We start from the raw sequence: 19,708 nt of genomic DNA, 5'->3' as shown, positions 1-19,708 counted from the left end.
CTGCACCACTGTGCTGAAGAGAGGAATAACTCAAGCCCGTTTCCCCGCTCCGCGCGCTACCGCGTGCTGCTAAAGGATGACATCATTCTTTTAGAGAGCAGCCAATAGGAGGCCAGCACATAGAGCCTTTCTGGGAGCGCTGTTCGTAAAGAGGAGAGATATTTTTCTTGGGGATCTCTCCCTCCACACCCACTCCTACCTGACCCCAGCCCCTCAGCGTGAATAAAATGACCTTTCATGTAATTGATTAGAGGTTGGTAGACGAAGMAGGGGAGGGAGGGAGGGAGACAGCGAGCGGGAGCGTGTGTGACGGTGAAAGCCAGCTGCAGCCTCGTTCAGAATTGTGTGGGGGCTCTCCCCTCCTTTTTTTWATATTTTTTTTATAGGAGGCACAAACACACCTCAGCAAAGCCTGTTTTACCATCCACGACTCAAAACACAAAAACAAAGGGAGGCATTCTGCTAATCACTGAATTCCTTCTCAAACAGTCACAGAGGAACCTTGAGGAGTGCCTTTTCATGCAAATCCTTCCAACCCCCCCCCCACCACAAACACAGTCATCAGTTGCATCTACTAGTTAGTAGACCAACACCATTTCACAGCCTTTTCTCTGATTCTGAGGCAGTCAAAAGGCGGCAGAGAGAGAGAGTTCAGGCAGGATGTACATCCTGTGTGTGTGTGTGTGTAAGAGAGAGTAATTTGAACAGATAAGCCTAAGCCTAGCAAGATAATGAACAATACCAACATGTCCATGATCTAAAACTGCCAACGCAGGCAGGCAGCCCCAAGGAGACACTTATTGCATCATTCCACAGGCCAGTCATCAGGGGACTTCAGTCAAACAACTGGTCTCCAGCTGCAACAGCGCTGCTTGTGAACACTCCATTAGAGTATGTATTGAGAACCATGAAGGAAGCTATATGCAGTTGAAGTCGGAAGTTAGCCAAGTACATTTAAACTCTGTTTTTTACAATTCCTGACATTTAATCCTAGGACAGTTAGGATKWCCACTTTATTTTAAGAATGTGAAATGTCAAAATAATAGTAGAAGGAATGATTTACTTCAGCTTTTATTTCTTTCATCACATTCCCAGTGGGTCAGACGTTTACATACAGTCAATTAGTATTTGGTAGCATTGCCTTTAAATTGTTTAACTTGGGTAAAACGTTTTGGGTAGCCTTCCACAAGCTTCCCACAATAAGTTGGGTGAATTTTGGCCCATTCCTCCTGACAGAGCTGGTGTAACTGAGTCAGGTTTGTAGGCCTCCTTGCTCGCACACGCTTTTTCAGTTCTGCCCACAAATTTTCTATAGAATTGAAGTCAGGGCTTTGTGTTGGCCACTAAAATACCTTGATTTTGTTGTCCTTAAGCCATTTTGCCACAACTTTAGAAGTATGCTTGGGGTCATTGTCCATTTGGAAGACCCATTTGTGAACAGGCTTTAACTTCCTGACTGATATCTTTAGATGTTGCTTCAATAAATCCACAAAATAGATGGCATCTTGAGGAAGGAAAATTAGGTGAAGTGCACCAGTCCCTCCTGCAGCAAAGCACCCCCACAACATGATGCTGCCTCCCCCATTTTCCACCAAATCTAACAGATGGTTAGGCCAAACAGTTCTATTTTTGTTTCATCAGACCAGAGGACATTTCTCCAAAAAGTACAATCTTTGTCCCCGTGTGCAGTTGCAAACCGTATTCTGGCTTTTTGATGGCGGTTTTGGAGCAGTGGCTTCTCCTTGCTGAGCGGCCTTTCAGGTTATGTCGATATAGGAATCGTTTTACTGTGGATATAGATACTTTTGTACCTGTTTCCTCCAGCATCTTCACAAGGTCCTTTGCTGTTGTTCTAGGATTGATTTGTACTTTTCACACCAAAGTACGTTCATCTCTAGGAGACAGAACGCGTCTCCTTCCTGAGCGCTATGACGGCAGCGTGGTCCCATGGTGTTAATAGTTGTGTACTATTGTTTGTACAGATGAGCGTGGTACCTTCAGGCATTTGGAAATTGCTCCCAAGGATTAACCAGACTTGTGGAGGTCTACAATTTTATTTCCTGAGGTCTTGGCTGATTTATTTTGATTTTCCCATGATGTCAAGCAAAGACGCACTGAGTTTGAAGGTAGGCCTTGAAATACATCCACAGGTCCACCCCCAATTGACTCAAATGATGTCAATTAGCCTATCAGAAGCTTCTAAAGCCATGACATCCTTTTCTGGAATTTTCCAGGCTGTTTAAAGGCACAGTCAACATAGTGTATGCAAACTGCTGACCCACTGGAATTGTGATACAGTGAATTATAAGAGAAATAATCTGTCTGTAAACAATTGTTGGAAAAATTACTTGTGTAGATGTCCTAACCGACTTGCCAAAACTATAGTTTGTTCACAAGAAATTTGTGGAGTGGTTGGAAAACCTAGTTTTAATGACTCCAACCGAAGTGTATGTAAACTTCCAACTTCAACTGTATATATTGTACAATGGCCATCCCTGCTCTGATGAACAAGATTGTGACTCTAATTGTAATGTATAGAGAATGTGTGTGTGTGTGTTGGGATTTCTCCCATGGGACTCATTGTCCCTGCAGTGCTCAGGAGAATGACAGTGGCGAGACGGGATCTTTCGATATCCCTGAGCCATAGCAAGGCTCAGTGAACACTGAACAATAACACACACTAGGCCGCCTCTGTCTGTCTGTGGTGTGTGGGTGTTGTTGTGTGTGTGTGTTGTGTGTGTGTTGTGTGTGGTGTGTGTGTGTGTGGTGTGTGTGTGTGTGTGTGTGTGTGTGTGTGACCATCAAGCTATATTGGGTATGCTATCACAGACAAAAGTGCCGCGCGTGTGTGTGGGGCACCGGGCTTACATTCACAGCTAATCAGTTGTGTGCGGAAAATTAGAATGTGTGAGCTGCCGAAAGCCCCTCCAGCCTGTTCAAAATAAATGGCCAGCAAAGCAGAATGCTGAGTTCTGTGAAAAGCTGTACAACTTCCACACAGATAAGTTTTTTTTCTTTCTTCACCAGCCACTTGCATATATTTTGGACCACTGCCTATTTCATTAAATGCAACAACAACAAAAAAATAATGAATACAATTGGTTCTCCCCAACTAATCTTCCCCTACCAAATACCTCCTGCAACAGTGAACGCAGAAAGTTGCTATTCTAATAATTGGTGTTACACATTTRTTTTTTTTTAAGAGCTTAGACCAGTAAAATGAAACATGCCTTTGGTCTACAGCTCTTTATAGAATCCGTATTATACAAAATAATCCCACGCTTGAGAGTCCAGACCACCGTCCCTCAAATTATTTGGGGTACTYAGCAAATGTTTGGTCTTGTGAGCGGAAACTTGAACGTTGTGAGAATTTTGTGCAACTTCCAGCGCGCGTTTACAGTGAGGCCGTACCCTTACAATTTTAGACAGTAGCCAATTGTGGTTATTTCTGCATAATGTAGACCTACCAACAAAACCAATGGAGCAAATCCCAGAACATTTTCACATGGAAATAGCTTCTATGATATAGTCTACAGTAGCCTGTATGTGGTGGTCAATGCAGGTCTACATTGCATAAGACTTCATTATTATTACGGMTTTTCTCCCCAATTTCGTGGTATCCAATTGGTAGTTACAGTCTTGTCTCATCGCTGCAACTCCCCTACGGACTTGGGAGAGGCAAAGGTCGAGAGCCGTGCGTCCACCGAAGCTTCTTGACACACTGCTCATTTCACCCGGAAGCCAGCCACAATGTGTCGGACTGTGTCAGTGTGCACAAGGACTGGCCGGCCAAACCCTCCCCCTAACCCGGACGACGCTGGAACAATTGTGCGCCGCCACCGGGTCTCCCGGTCGCGGCTTGTTGCGACACAGCCCGGGATCAAACCCGGATCTGTAGTGATGCCTCAAGCACTGCAGTGCCTTAGACCACTGCGCCACTCGGGAGGCCCGTTTTGACATTATGAAGAGCTTGACATGAATTCATGATTTTTTACTTGGTCTGTAACAACATGGGCCAAATAGGTGACTGTAAATTGTATTTTGTTGTGTTGAATGATGCAACAAACCACTTTACAAAATAAAATCTCTTATTATTACAATACAGAGAATTATACAATGTAGGCTATCACTCTGCATATTGGCTCATTTGCATATTCAAGACTGTCTCTAAATASAYCACTGCCCCTTTAATTAATACATACACTTTTTACCTGACTGGCTTTTCAAAGACAGCTTGAAATGTAGCCTACACGTTGTAGGAAGCAGTAACTCCCCATTGCTGACCTATACTTATCTATAACTGGGCTAATAACTCGCTAACTAGCAAAGAATATCAACAAATGTGCACACACACGGCTCTGAACAGAAAGACCGCCCATGGGCTACCCCCGCCGATAGAACTCTACTTCATTGTACGCCGTCTCTGCCTACAACAAAATCACAGTCTCAGTCTTGCAAAGTTAGATTTGTGTTGGTTTGTTGCATTGAAAAGGGGCTGATATAATGTTGATTCGATCACAGAGAAAACGTTGATCTATACAGTGCAAACTAATGGGGGGGGAACTCAGCCAAGTTCAATGTCTTGCGTCTGTGCACGGCCTGGCATTTCTTCTGCGTGGCAGTCCTGGAGGAGCTTAGAGGGAACATTGGTCCAGACCACCAATACTCCCTCGGTTTAAACAGGCAAGCCCCTTTGGCCATATGAATAGCTGATGAAGGCGCCATCATCTTGTACTTGGCCGTCACAATGCTTTCCTGCTCCACTACCCACACAAAGTGCTCCAGCAGACCGCTGTGCTGTGGTATGGTGTACTGTACTGAGTACAGGTCTCCGGCTCGGAGCCCACTTCTCTCCTGCAGGACAGGAATTCCTTCCTTTTAACAGGGCCTTCCCTTCCCACCCAGTCCCTGTAGGGAGAGTGGGGAGATGAGAGGGAAGAGAGGGGGGGAGGAGAGGGAAGAGAGGGGGGAGGAGAAGGAAGAGAGGGAAGAGGAGAAGGAAGAGAGGGAAGAGGAGAAGGAAGAGAGGGAAGAGGAGAAGGAAGTGGGAAGAGAGCGGAGAGGGAAGAGAGCGGAGAGGGAAGAGAGCGGAGAGGGAAGGAGAGCGGAGAGGGAAGGAGAGCGGAGAGGGAAGAGAGCGGAGATGGAAGAGAGCGGAGATGGAAGAGAGCGGAGATGGAAGAGAGCGGAGATGGAAGAGAGCGGAGATGGAAGAGAGCGGGGAGGAGAGGTAAGAAAAGAGAGGGGGAGAGGGAAGAAAAGAGAAGGTGAGGGGGCAGTGAGAGGGGAAGAGGAGAGAGGAGAGAGCAACGAGAGAAGGATAGGAGAGAGAGGGGAAAGAGAGGGGAGAGAGAGGGGAGGAGGCCTGGAGGGAATGTGTTGCCTGCGTGTGAGGGTGCATGTCTTGGACTGGTGATCCCCGAAGCCCCATGGTAAAGTGCTTGCCTGGCTTGAGCAGAACAGTCCGGCTCCATAGCACTCCAAGTACAATGAAAATAAGAGCCTTTCCCTGGAGGGAGGGAGGGAGGGGAGGTTCAGCAAGGCTGTCATCTTAGCTACGATGATGTAATCACTAAAATTAGCTCCAGAGGCAGTGGCGGGCAGCAGCGGTACAAGCAGCACAGAAGGAATGACGTTAACATTTAGATGTAGGTCTGGCCTGGATCGTAGCCTGCGGTATCTTCTCAGGTCCCAGATCCACCTGGTCTGCTTGTTCCCACCGCCTCTCACCGGTTTCACATGGCACACCATRTCCAGGGCTTTCACTTGTATATACCGGTAGTCAAAGTGCCTGGCCTGATAACAGTGTTTCACAGTGTTGTTGCTACAGCTGCTGTGCTCTTATTATGGAATATCAGAGCAGTTAATTACAGCGTTGTTAAAAGCCTTGTAGTGTTTGTATAATGGTACATCAGCTCAGGCTGGTGTTGTGTGTGTGTGTGTGTGTGTGTGTTTGCCTGGTGTGCTGGGGCTGGGAGGCTGAGGGGTGGTGGCTGGGTGGAGGGGGGCTGGTTCCAGAGGGGAAAGACATGATAAATCACCCAGCAGCCTCAGGCCTCAGTAAAGGGGGGGAGCATGGAAGTGAAAACCCCCAGAGGTCTCCTCTGCTCCCAAACCCCTCTCCCCCTTCCTCCTCTCACCACTGGCCAACATCCCTGCTCTATCCCTCACCCCAGGGGCCATTTGGCTCTGACAGAGGGGCACACTACGACCCCTGCCGCTCGGGGGTTAAATGTGCATTTTGATAGGACGAGACGGGATAGCGCTAGATGGAGAGATGGAGCGAAGTGGACGTGTGCCACAACACGTSACATCCCAGACAAGGTCGCGGAGAGTAGGGGGGGACAAGACAGAGAACATCAAGCTCACCTCTAAAAGATGACACGAGGGTCTCTGTGACAACAAGTCAGCGAGCAGCCATTTGCAGCACGACGCCATGAGACACATCCCAATGTCATCATGACCTACAGTATCTACAGAGCCCGGCGGAGATGTGGAGCTGACGTGTAAATTAGCACTGGGATCAGGGTACAGACTGACAGCCCTCTATGTAATGCAACCCAGCCAGCAGCGCACTGACTCATCTCTAATGGCTGAACACCTCAGACTCTGTGATGATCGTGAGACCGAAATACACAGAGATACAATATCCGCTGAGACCTGAGGATTAGTCACTAACCAACGAGCGACTAGCGTTGAAGCGACGCTAAAGCGAGGCTGCGTTCCATTAGCCGTGAATGTTTCCACACACGTAGATGCTAACGCTAGCTACGTGACTGGTGGAGGTGCTGGTGCCGGAGAGGTTAGAGGACAGGAAGGGTAAGAGGAAGAGAGGCACAGCCTGCAGCAGACGTCTTGCAGACTGACAGGAAGTGAAATACCGCAGACCGTTGACTAGCCTAGCGACCTGCTTCTGCTACTAGCTGGGTGTCATGCGCCAAGACAAAGCAGAGACGTGCAGACGAGTGATCATCTCTCTCCAACATGAATGCAGCCTAGTCATTCTATTCAGGCCAAGTTGAGACATTCATGGGTCAGTTACCGGGTAGACCAGGTCTCGTAGAAACGTAATGATCCATGTAATAGTGTCTTGGCTAGGAAAGCACTTAGTACATAATTCTGAAGGCCAAGTGAGGTGATGTGTCCTTTTAAGGCATTGTGTGTGTGTGTGTGTGTGTGTGTGTGTGTGTGTGTGTGTGTGTGTGTGTGTGTGTGTGTGTGTGTGTGTGTGTGTGTGTGTGTGTGTGTGTGTGTGTGTGTGTAATTGAGTAAGGCAAGTAGGCAATTGATGTCCTAATAAAGTGGGGCAACGGAGTCATCCTTCCGTTCATTCGTCAGCATCCGTATATTAAATCCCATGGTGCATCATGCTAGTAATGCACCCCAGGTCTCCAGGGGGCTAGCCTGGAGGAGGGTGATATTTCTGGATCAATGGCAGTCAATGTCAACAGCACGTCATAGGGATACTCATCAATTAGGGCCAGGCGTAGACACAAAGACACCGCTTTTGTCTGGTATACACAACATAGCCTGACGGTCCAGTTTGTTGGCGCTTTAGCCAAGTCCTCTCAAAATCTATCCTGGCGGACCTTACGGGTCCTTGAGGCAAATTTGTTCAGCATGAGGAAAGACACCTAGACACACAGTTTCAAGTATCTAGGTCAAACGGGCAGCGGATGTGAGCGTGTAAGAGAGACATGCGTAGATTTCTTCCCCCCTGTGTTGTACAACAGCTGATGAAACATTTTGTCAGTGTTATTTCCTGTCGATGGTTGAAAACACAATCTACAATGGATCTTCTAATCAGCAGGTTTTCATACGTTTTCGGGTTTTTCCCCTCCCCACTCACAGACAATCCTAGCAAAATTCTTGTTTGAGAAATAGTTATTTGCTAAAAAAGCTTTTGCGCCCATTTTAATAMAWAACAATTACAGTAAGGTACTTAATTGTTACCCAGAAATGACTTGATATCTGCATTGGGCCTTTAACATACACCGCCACACTCAGTGAAGAAGTCAAGCTTCCAACGTACCTGGTTATACGCATAATCCTAAAGGACGACCACAGCAAGCATCAGGGATGGAGAGGGAGAGATGGAGGGACGGAGAGGGAGAGATGGAGGGACGGAGAGAGAAAGACAAGACATCAGGAGGATCAACAGAGGGACAAAAACATAACTTGAGTTAAATGCCTTAACAGTGAAGTCATAAGTTATCAGTTTGGCTCTGTGATCAGGTGGCTGGTGGTGGGAGGAAGGGAGGCTATGTTTAAGCCAGACTTTATTGACTTTCCCTGGACATCCTTCCGGAAGGGCTGGGCTTCAACAATCCCAGCAGGAGAGGGGATGGGAAGGCGCGGAGATGGGGACGTCAACCGCCTTGTCAGGGGGCGTGATGGAGCATGGGCCGGGGTGATTACTGAGAACAGCAACTGAAACACGGCAGTGCCTGCGCCCAGCGATACTATCAGCAGCATGAGGGAAACTCCCCCGTCTGACAGGAGGGGAAACCAGGGAGCTGACACACACAGATGCAGATGTATCACCCACACAGGTGTAACAGACACACATGGATACAGAAACACACACTCACTCATATGCTGCACTCACACGCAACACACACACCCCAACAGTTCCCACACTACTTGTCAAACACAGTGTAAAGTACTCACACCCCTTGACTTTTTCCACATTTTGTTACGTTACAGCCTTATTCTAAAACGAATTAAATCGTTTTTCCTCAGCAATCTCCACACAATACCCCATAATGACAAAACAAAAACAGGGTTTAAGAAATTTTCGCAAATTACAAAAATAAACATAAACAATACCTTATTTACATAAGTATTCAGATCAGTTGTATGAGACTCGAAATTGAGCTCAGGTGCATCCTGTTTCCATTGATCATCCTTGAGATGTTTCTACAACTTGATTGGAGTCCACCTGTGGTAAATTCAATTTATTGGACATGATTTGGAAAGGCACACACCTGTTTATATAAGGTCCCACAGTTGACAGTGCATGTCAGAGTATAAACCAAGCCATGAGATCGAAGGAATTGTCTGTAGAGCTRCGAGACAGGATTGTGTCYAWSCACAGATCTGGGGAAGGGTACCAAAACAWTTCTGCAGAGTTGAAGATCRCTAAGAACACAGTGGCCTCCGTCATGCTTAAACCGAAGAAGTMTGGAACCACCAAGACKRTTCCTAGAGCTMGCCGCCCGACCAAACTGAGCTATCGGGAGAGAAGGACCTTGGTCAGAGAGGTGACCAAGAACCTGATGGTCACTCTGACAGGTCTCCAGAGTTCCTCTTTGGAGATGGGAGAACATTCCAGAAGGACAACCATCTCTGCAGCACTCCACCAGTTAGGCCTTTATGGTAGAGTGGCCAGACGGAAGCCACTCCTCAGTAAAAAGGCACATGACAGCCAGCTGGGAGTTTGCCAAAAGGCACCTAAATGACTCTCAGAACATGAGAAACAACATTCTCTAGTCTGATGAAACCTAGATTGAACTCTTTGGCCTGAATGCCAAGCGCCACATCTGGAGGAAACCTGGCACCATCCCTACGGTGAAGCATGCTGGTGGCAGCATCATGCTGTGGGGATGTTTTTCAGCGGCAGGGACTGGGAGACTAGTGAGGATTGAGGCAAAGATGAACGGAGCAAAGTACAGAGAGATCCTTGATGAAAACCTGCTCCACAGCACTCAGGACCTCAGACTGGGTGAAGGTTCACCTTCCAACAGGACAACGACCCTAAGCACACAGCCAAGTCCTTCAGTGGCCAAGCCAGAGCCCGGACTTGAAACCGATCAAACATCTCTAGAGACATCTGAAAATAGCTGTGCAGCAACGCTCCCCATCCAACCTGACAGATCTTGAGAGGATCTGCAGAGAATAAATGGGAGAAACTCCCCAAATACAGGTGTGCCAAGCTTGTAGCGTCATACCCAAGAAGAAGTGAAGCTGTAATCATTGCCAAAGGTTCTTCAACAAAGTACTGAGTAGAGGGTCTGAATACTTATGTAAATGTGATATTTCAGTTTATTTGGAATAAATTAAGGCAAATTTCAACAACAAAAAAAATTTGCTGTGTCATTATGAGGTATTTTGTGTAGATTGATTAAATTCTGTTAAATACAATTTTAGAATAAGGCTGTAACGTAAAAATGTGGGAAAAGTCAAGGGGTCTGAATACTTTCCGAAGGCACTGTACTTTCCTCACAGCACACATACCCCATTTCATACTGACACGAATAGCAAGCAAGCCCCCTGCAGATCATGGAACAGGCTTTATATAGCCGCGATAGTTCAGCGTAGATTAAAATGTAGAATACAGGCATGAAATCTACAAAACAATCATTCCTACGTATGTATCCTGGACACATTGGAAGCTGTAGACCAACATCTCAACCACAAACTGCTCTTTAACCTTTAACTACAACATAACAAGCAGTACTTCGTTAAGCCGTGTGTCCAACCTTCATAACAGCAGTCAACTCTACTTACTCCACACAGAGACCTAAGTACACCGACACCTTGGCTTTTCCACACTGCTGTCAATGGTATCGTCCTGTCTGAGCCTAGTAGACGTCCTTTAACTTCAGCAACTGTGATAGTGAGTAAGCTATACATTAGCGTTAGTCCTTACCGTGGGCTCCTGGCCGTCAGTGATCAGTTCCCGCTCTCCCCGGGGGTTGACTTTGCGAAAGCGTCGGCGGGAACGTCTCTGGGACGCCTCCCTCTGCAACGCCCTCTCCTCGACCTCGCTGGCATTGTCCACCTGAAACACATGACCAAGCTGGGCCTCAGCGCTAGAGCTCTGGGTCGGGAGCGCACAGCCTCCACCACTACTAGACTGTCCCTGTTCTGAGCTCAGCGTCAGCTTTTCTGACTGATCACAGTTCTGACTGGCTGCTGGTTCTGAGATCTGATTCTGGATCTGGTCCTGTTCAGGCTCCTGGTTGAACATCCAGTTCTTCCACAGCACAGAGAGCCTGTGCAAGCGCAGCGTCATGGGGACGGCATCCACAAGACAGGCGAGAGAAGAGACGATATAGACGAGGACGGTATGAGGCGCTCTCTCTAGCTCTCTTCGAGGCTGTGACGAGAAGAGCTCTAGTCATTCTGTCTCGGTCTGCTGTCTAGAGTCGGGAGGCTGTTGCTGTACAACAGAACTCACAGTGAGGCCACAGTTTCCTGCAGGAAACAGTCAATATACAAATATCCTCTCTGAGCAGAACAGAGGAAGAAAAAAAAAGAAAAGAAAAAAGATTCCGGCCATACAATTAATTCCTGTGCGCTTTGTACTACTTCGCTGTTGTTATTGCTGGGGAATATGTTTCATTTTCACGTTATACACTGAGTGTACAAAACATTATGAACACCTGCTCTTTCCATGACAGACTGACCAGGTGAATCCAGGTGAAAGCTATGATCCCTTATTGATGTCACCTGTTAAATCCTCTTCAATCAGTGTAGAAAGGGAGGAGACAAGGTTAAAGAAGGATTTTTAAGCCTTGAGACATGGATTGTTGTGTATGTGTGCCATTTAGAGAGTGAATGGGCAAGGCAAAAGATTGAAGTTCCTTTGAACGGGGTATGGTAATAGATGCCAGGCGCACTGGTTTGTGTCAAGAACTGCAACGCTGCTGGGATTTTCACGCTCAACAGTTTTCCGTGTGTATCAAGAATGGTCTGCCACCCAAAGGACATCCAGCCAACCTGACCACTGTTGGAAGCATTGTTGGAAGCATTGGAGTCAACATGGGCCAGCATCCCTGTGGAACGCTTTCGACACCTTGTAGAGTCCGTGCCCCAACGAATTGAGGCTGTTCTGAGGGTAAAAGAGGGCACTCAATATTAGGAAGGTGTTCTTAATGTTTTGTACACTCAGTGTATAACCAAAGCTGAGCAAATAGTTTACATTTGTGAGGTGATTTGTGAAACGGAACTATTGAAAAACATTGAAACTATTAAAAAAAATTGAGGAAGAATGCTTCAACTGTTTAAGAGTCACATATTTTAAGAGAGTTTTTTCACTAGAACAACAAAGCTTTTTTGACGGTCATTGACATTCGGTGGGATTTTGCCTTTTTTTTTTCTTTTTAAGTCAGTGTTGTTTGAGAGGAGGCTTTACGTGGCCAGAGAGCGGGTTTATCGGGACAGTGGAGGAGCTGATGTAACCTTCCAGTCTCTGTGGTGTGTTTGTAAACCCATCAAATTCTGCTCGTTTGGACACAGTGAGGGCCAAATGCCTCCGCCGACCTAGCTGGAGGAAAGCTGGAGCCAAAAAATAAAAAAATAAAAATGAAACTCAGTTAACAGAAAACATCTGCACTCGTCTGAACAATGCTGGGCTTCCCCCCCCAACTCCTCCCTCTCTCGCTTTCTCTTTCCTTCTCCGAGTCGTGAAATCCCTGCTCACGCAAATCAACTTTTTCCACTGTATTTTACGCATCACGGGTGAACAATTACGTACGCAAGAACACTTTTTATTGCCGACTGTTTCGCTACGCTCAATGACTTAGATGACATTTCTAGTTCATATAGGAGTGGGTGGGTAAAACCTCTGAGCCTGGAGTAGAGTGGGATTGAGGAGGAGGATCAGAGAGGGGAGGGTAGTCTGCAATATACAAACCCAACCCAGAGAATCTGTGTGTGTGTGTGTGTGTGTGTGTGTGTGTGTGTGTGTGTGTGTGTGTGTGTGTGTGTCTTGGTGTACAGACTGCAGGGCTGTCATCTCTGTGAGCTCCAGTCATCCATCAGGATGTAATGAAACACATGATGGGCACAGAGGATGAGAAGAGATGGGAGAGGCATGACAAGGGTGTGGCCCCGGACCCCTCTCCTCGGCACATCAGCTGGCCGGGACAGACGGTAGAGACTATATGGACACTGCTGACCTGCAAAACGACTAACCACAATCTGAAACTGACCCTTAACCCCAACCAAAACCTTAAAGGACAAGTCTGCCATTAATAACCAGTTATTATGCTGGTAGTATTTATGCACTACTGTAAGTGCACTACTGCACAATTCCTTGTTATTGTCATTTTGAAAAAGCCTGTAGTGCCGTCGTCTACAGCATACACCGATTCCCAGGGTGCATTCCGTCTCCCATGACACAATTCTCTGCCTAGTTAGCCTGCAGTTAGCTGTCAGGCCCGGACGACACTTAGTCTAAATATATTGCTCATGTCATAAGTTATGAGTGGACTTCACATTACTTTTGGGTTGTAAATATATTATAATGCTTGCATGAACGTCTTGCTGAACAGATATGTTCATGTCATTACCATTACAATGGTGCAATACACCATTTATTTAAATGTTTATGCAGCGACGCTCCGCATCCAACCTGACAGAGCTTTTGCTTTGTCATTATGGGGTATTGTGTGTAGATTGATTAAGGGGGCAAAAAACAGGTTAATACATTTTAGAGTAAGGCTGTAACGTAACAAAWTGTGGAAAAAGTCAAGGGGTCTGAWTACTTCCKGAATGCACTGTARATTTCTCGAGCGGGTAAAGCTACGCGTGTTGTGTCGCGCGCGGGACTCAAGCAACTTCGGCTTTGTTTAGACTACAGAGAAAAGGCATTAAAGGAGATAAATGGACTCTGACAATAGGCCTACAGTAAAAGGCACGTTGTGTTGGGCGATGTGGTAAAGTCCGTTGCATTTTGAAAAGTAGACGGTGACAGCGTTGTGTGTGTGTGGCGTTCCCTTGTGCGTGTTGTCGCGCGCGCAGGAGGCCCACGGCTGTCGTTTCCTGCTTGCTTGGCAGAGTTCGCAGAAAAGGTCAAATTGGGAACCCCGTGACCCAAATTGATCACATATCGACTGGGCTCGCCGAATTTAGTACGTTGGCAGTGACAGAATGCTTATTTTTCGTCGTCGTAGATTTGCAGCATTCCACAAAGTTCTATCTGGCGCTGTAGCGGGGGGGAGGGGTGGATAACCTTCTGACCTCGCTCTCGCTCTACCTCCCTCTCCCTTAGTGAGACAGGTGCACACTTTGACAGACAGTCCAACACGAAGTCAGAGAGGCCTTTTCCTGCAGAGACCACTCCCATTTGTGCGTGCGTTAGCCACTAACGCACAAGCCACTAACGCGCGTGTGCGACAGCAAGGGAGAGGAAAGCCCACACGTCAGGGCCGTGCTGTAAAAGCCTGGCCATTTTGCCTGTCACTAGAGATTAACAGAGAAACGGACCCCGCTGTCACAGATACGAGGCGCAAAGATTTTCTGTCATGGTTGAAATGTACTGAATAACAACTCTAGGAGGGTTTGGTTTATGGAACAGCACATACTGCTGTAATGAAAAACCAACCAGACTGACGGCCTAACAGTGTTATCACTGCAACGTCATCAACAGAAGACTGACTGAGCATCTCAACCTAACATTAAAAACACTCTAAAGACTAATAACTGTAATGACACACATACTAGTAAACAGAACGTCTCAACTGTGAACAGTGTTGTTCACAAAGAGTCTGTCCACGTGGAGAGATATTTCCTGCTTGGACCATTAACAAGTTATCTCCTGGATGAGCCGGTCTCGGCGTGTGAACTACAAGGCTCCCTGACAAACAGGCCGAGAGAGACAGAGACAGACGAACAGACACAGAGACAGAGGATGGGTAAAATGCCATACATCGCCAACGAGTCCAACCACTGGCCTGGCTACGCAAATTACGTGAGCAGTTAGTCTGTGATAATTCCCCAGGCCTCAATTAGCTAATTGGTTGGAATGTGAGTGATTTGACTGTGGTGCAGCAGCCTGAGTGAGTGAGTGAGTGAGTGAGTGAGTGAGTGAGTGAGTGAGTGAGTGAGTGAGTGAGTGAGTGAGTGAGTGAGTGAGTGAGTGAGTGAGTGAGAGAGTATGTGTTTGTGTGTGTGTCTGCAGTGGCTCCGGTTCCCTCCATTACTACCCCTGGAATATTAAATGGGAACAAATTTCCTTTTCAGTCATGCAACATAGCTTCATTTGAACACACATGCAGTGGCTAAGCAGTAGGCACGGCTAGGCTGTTCAGGAACGCACTGAGGCCCCAATTGGGTGTGGGAATGATGCAAAACGCATGTCCATTAAAATAGTCAGTCATGTAAAAGGTACTTGATTGACACCTTTGTCAGTTTAGAACTCAAGTGATTATTCTCCAATAACTTTGCTACGACGCCATCATTCCCAACAGTCCCTGTCTCATTTCATTCTCTCTCTCTCTCTGCTGCCCGTGTGGACCGATCCAACAGCACCCACAACACTGCCTGTGGTTATTATCAGTCCTATGGACGATAGGGTGAGGAAATGGGCGGATAGGAACAACAAACAAACAAGCAGCTTACGTAATGGCCATTCCCCCCAGCCCACCCCCCCCCCCCCCACGTCCTCCCAGGCACAGGTAATCAGCCAGTCCATCTGCACACGGTGAAGACTTTCATTTCCCCCCCCCCATACCCCTCCTCTAGTGGATGATAACCAGCGGACGGACAGAGGACTTAGGCCAGCAGGCCAAATCTAATAGAGGAGCTCATTTCCTGCTTCCTCCCTCCCTCCCTCCCTGCCTCTGCTTCAGAAGCAGCGGTGCGCCGTGCTCGCTGGGCAGGCCTGCTCAGGGAGATGGCTCTAGTAGATTTGCTGTACCTGCCCCGGCCTCTGAACGGTGTGCTGGAACTATGACGAGCTGTAGCTGCCTTGCGGACAGACAGACACACGTCAACGTAGGCCTACGCACTGATCGGGTGACRTTGTGGGCATCGCATCGAGTTGTATTATTGTCTTCCTAAGATCAAGGCTATAAGGCCTCGTTCAGACGAAGCTGATAAACTCCTGGAGAGGAGAGCTTCGGGACAACAATCTAATTCTCTAGGAGCTGTGTGCATTTCCTCTGCCTGGCGACCCAGACTCCTCGCTCCGGCCAAACGCTACGCCACGCGCCCATGGATGTTCATTTCTTTCCCGCAATGAGTCCGGATCCGAGAACGCCCCCCCCTCCCCCAATGATTTCTAGACCGCACGTGGGTAAAGCGGCTTCCTACCGCCACAAGTCACTGTTTTTGTTCTTGTCTTTCTGTACTGAGTCGGTAGATATGGAGAAAGGGAGAGAGAGAAAGAAGAGAGAGAAAAGAGAGAGAGAGAGAGAGAGAGAGCAAGAGGGACAAAGCGGCGGCTCAACTCACCACGATCATTTCTGTCGGCTCTAAAGTGATGCATTCACAGCCTCGCCTGCCCCCCAGCTGCTTGCCAAAGCTGTGGGGAGAGAGAACACACAGCACAGAGGACACAGAGTGTTAAACCAAGAGGCAGAGAGACATCTGTACATGGCCAAGGTTGCACCCACCCACGTCCTGTACTACACTGAATACACTTTGACAGCAAATTAGAGATGCTGTTTTTTTAGTGGCAGTTTCAATGTATTTTGCAGATTCAGTCAATACTGATGTCTGTGTCCACGGATGCAAAGTTCCAAAACTTCCAATTCAAGCAACAATAGGCCTATTTCTAATAGTGATCCAGAGAATTCAACAATCARTCTCCGCTAAGGCATTGAGTTGAACTGGAATTTGTCATTTAGTGCCAGGCTAAAGTTGAAAAAAATGTATTCACCTTTAACTAGACAAGTCAGTTATGAACAAATTCATATTTACAATGACAGCCTACCAGGGAACAGTGGGGCTAACTGCCTTGTTCAGGGGCAGAAAGACAGAGTTTTACCTCCTCAGCTCGGGGATTCGATCCAGCAACCTCTRGGTTACTGGCCCAACGCTCTAACCACTAGGCTACCTGCCGCCCGCTCTCTCAGTGGGATGTTTTTTTAAACAAACAGAGTTAATGCTTGTTAACAAATAAATAATTGGTAGAAGGAAAGGTTCACAGTGAGTCAACAGCTCCCCTCTGGACAACAAGCTCATGTTCGACTAGGATCACAAATTAGCTTATTGATCTCCACACAGCACTGGGCAGCGTCCCAAATAGCCCGCCAAATTCCCAATATAGTARACCACTTTTGACCAAGGCCCATCGTGCACTACTTTTGACCAGAGCCTACGTAGGGAACAGGGTTGCCATTTGGGACAAACGACAGGACTCAACCGTTTTGCTGGTTGCGCAACACCAATACACAACAGGCTGGCTCGGATGGCATCCACACTTCTCCTTTCAGATCAAACCACACGGTATAATAGTATCACATTAGACAGCCAAGTCACTTCCCCATTCACAGGAACGGAGCGGTCCTCTGTACCATGAGATACCAAACCAGTCACTAACTAATTCAACCCAACGGGAAGTGTGCGAGGAGAGGAGATAGAACACAATCCATCTGCAATCAGAAAGAAGCAGATTGCGCCGAAAATAACTGCACTCCAATTAAGAGCGAAAGCYAGGACTCAGCACTGTGAAGCTACTGCTCTGTGAGACTCACTGATTCTAATTACGAGACGTGTGCTGAGCAAGGACAGTCCCGTATCGTACCTTCCTACTCTCCTTGTCGTGGACTGTGGGCCGATGTGATAAGTCATTTAAGCGTGTTCTCCCTATCCCAGTCTGTTGTCCTCACTTGCTTCAAGATGTCCACCATTGCTCCTGTACCCAAGAAAGCAAAATGTAACTGAACTAAATGACTATCGCCCAGTACCACTCACTTCTTTCATCGTGAAGCGTTTTGAGAGGCTAGTTAAGGATCATATCACCTCCACCTTACCAGGCACTCTTGACCCACTACAATACGCATATCGCCCCAACAGATCCACAGACGACACAATCGCCATCGCACTGCACACTGCCCTATCCCACCTGGACAAGAGAAATACCTACGTAAGAATGCCGTTCATTGACTACAGCTCAGCCTTCAACCCCATAGTGCCCTCCAAGCCCTGGTTCTGAACCTCRGACCCCAAGTGGTTGGGCGTTATCCAGATTTTCATATCGTCATACCATCCTTCTCTCATCCCGGGATTTAGGGTATTACCAGCTGAGTACACAAGGGGGCACCATTTTTTTTTTTTTTACGCAAAAAAGCCCATTGGGCGTCTATTACCAGAATGCTAACAAAATTATATAGCGAATTTCTATGGAGGCTGCTAGCTAAGTATGCTAACGAGCGCAAACAAAAATAAACTAAATTGCAAAGACAGCCACAAGAGCATTTTTTTAAAGTGTAAATAAGAATAGGATGTTTCAAACCACTTCTACATTAATATGGATGTGGTCATGATTACGAACAGTCCTGAATTAATTGTGAATAATGATTAGTTAGAAAGTCAGAAGCACAAATATCATACCCCTCCAAAAATGCTAACCTCCCACGCTATTGTAATGGTGAGAGGGGAAAGGGGGGGATACCTAGTCAGTTGTACAACTGAATGCATTCAACTGAAATGTGTCTTCCACATTTAACCCAACCCCAAAGGTTAGCATGTCTTGGGGATATGATATTTATGCCTCTAACTTRCTCACTCATCATTATTCACGATTCATTCAGGACTGTACGTAATCATTGCAACATCCAGATTGATGTAGAAGTGTTTGAAAACATTCTATTCGTGTTTACAATAAAAGTGACTCCAAAATGACAATACATTATTTACCATTCATTTCTATTGGGCACAAAATCATCTGAAACGCAAACCAAAACAAACGACAAAAAGCATCCYACAAGTGTGTAGAGTCACAAGCCTGATGTAATCATCGCGTGCTAGGAATCTGGGACCYAATTATACACTTTTGACTACTTTAATACACATAAGTGAATTTGTCCCAATACTTTCATTCCCCTAAAATGGGAGAACTATGTACAAAAAGTGCTGTAATTTCTAAAGGGTTCAACCGATATGGGATGAAAATACCCTCAAATTAAAGCTGACAGTCTGCACTTTAACCTCAAAGTCATTGTATKATTTCAAATCCAAAGTGCTGGAGTACAGAGCCAAAACAATACAAAACATTTTCACTGTGCCAATAATTACYGAGGGTACWTRATATAAWGTTTCTTTATATTCCAGTCTCTGACACTGCTCTTTCTGAATMTCTTRATTTTTTTTATTTCGTGACCAATAAACTTTGATTTTGATTCGATTTGCCTGCGTACCAAAACGGCATCTTATTTTCTACATAGTGCACTACTTTTGACCAAAACGTTTCACTACACAAAAACGTTCAAACCACCCATCGCACTGCACACACACACACAACCACAAAGGAACGATTACGTAAACATTGGGAAATATCAAAGCTTTGTGTGTAAACTAATTTGCCAGGTGAAATGGTAGGTTTCTAACTAAGCCACGGGTCTGGTAGCCTGACGTCATCAACATGGGCAGTGTGTGAGAGACTGAAACTTCCACTGTTGCAATATGGCCCAGAATCCTGGGCAWCATATCGTGCCGGGGGGCACGACTTAAGGCTCTTTTTTATACAGTCAAACATATGTTTACATTGCCAAAGCAAGTGAAATAGATAATAAGCAAAAGTGAAATAAACAATAAAAAATGTAKAGTAAACATCACASTCACAAAGGTTTTTGGGAATAAAGACATTTCAAATGTCATATTATGGCTATGTACAGTGTTATAACGACATGCAAATAAAAAAAAAAAGCACAAAAGGGGAAAATAAATAAGCATAAATATGGGTTGTATTTACAATGGTGTTTGTTCTTCACTGTTTGCCCTTTTCTTGTGGCAACAGGTCACACATCTTGCTGCT

At 46.4% G+C, this 19,708-nt stretch overlaps 1 protein-coding gene across 1 annotated transcript in view; it reads right to left on the bottom strand.

Annotated features, from left to right (window-relative positions):
- The window catches only part of LOC111981742 (rap guanine nucleotide exchange factor 6-like), a 167,581-nt gene that overhangs the window by 89,162 nt on the left and 58,711 nt on the right, over positions 1-19,708 (bottom strand). The window contains 3 exon segments of the mRNA XM_070449279.1: positions 8,033-8,050; positions 10,652-10,783; positions 16,183-16,252. Of these exon segments, the coding sequence (XP_070305380.1) occupies positions 8,033-8,050; positions 10,652-10,783; positions 16,183-16,252 (220 nt within the window).

This window comes from Salvelinus sp. IW2-2015, linkage group LG20 (assembly GCF_002910315.2).
Source record: "Salvelinus sp. IW2-2015 linkage group LG20, ASM291031v2, whole genome shotgun sequence".
In the NCBI taxonomy this organism is placed as follows: Eukaryota; Metazoa; Chordata; class Actinopteri; order Salmoniformes; family Salmonidae; genus Salvelinus; species Salvelinus sp. IW2-2015.
Note: the sequence above shows the minus strand (reverse complement) of the source record. Positions and strands in the feature narration are given on the sequence as shown.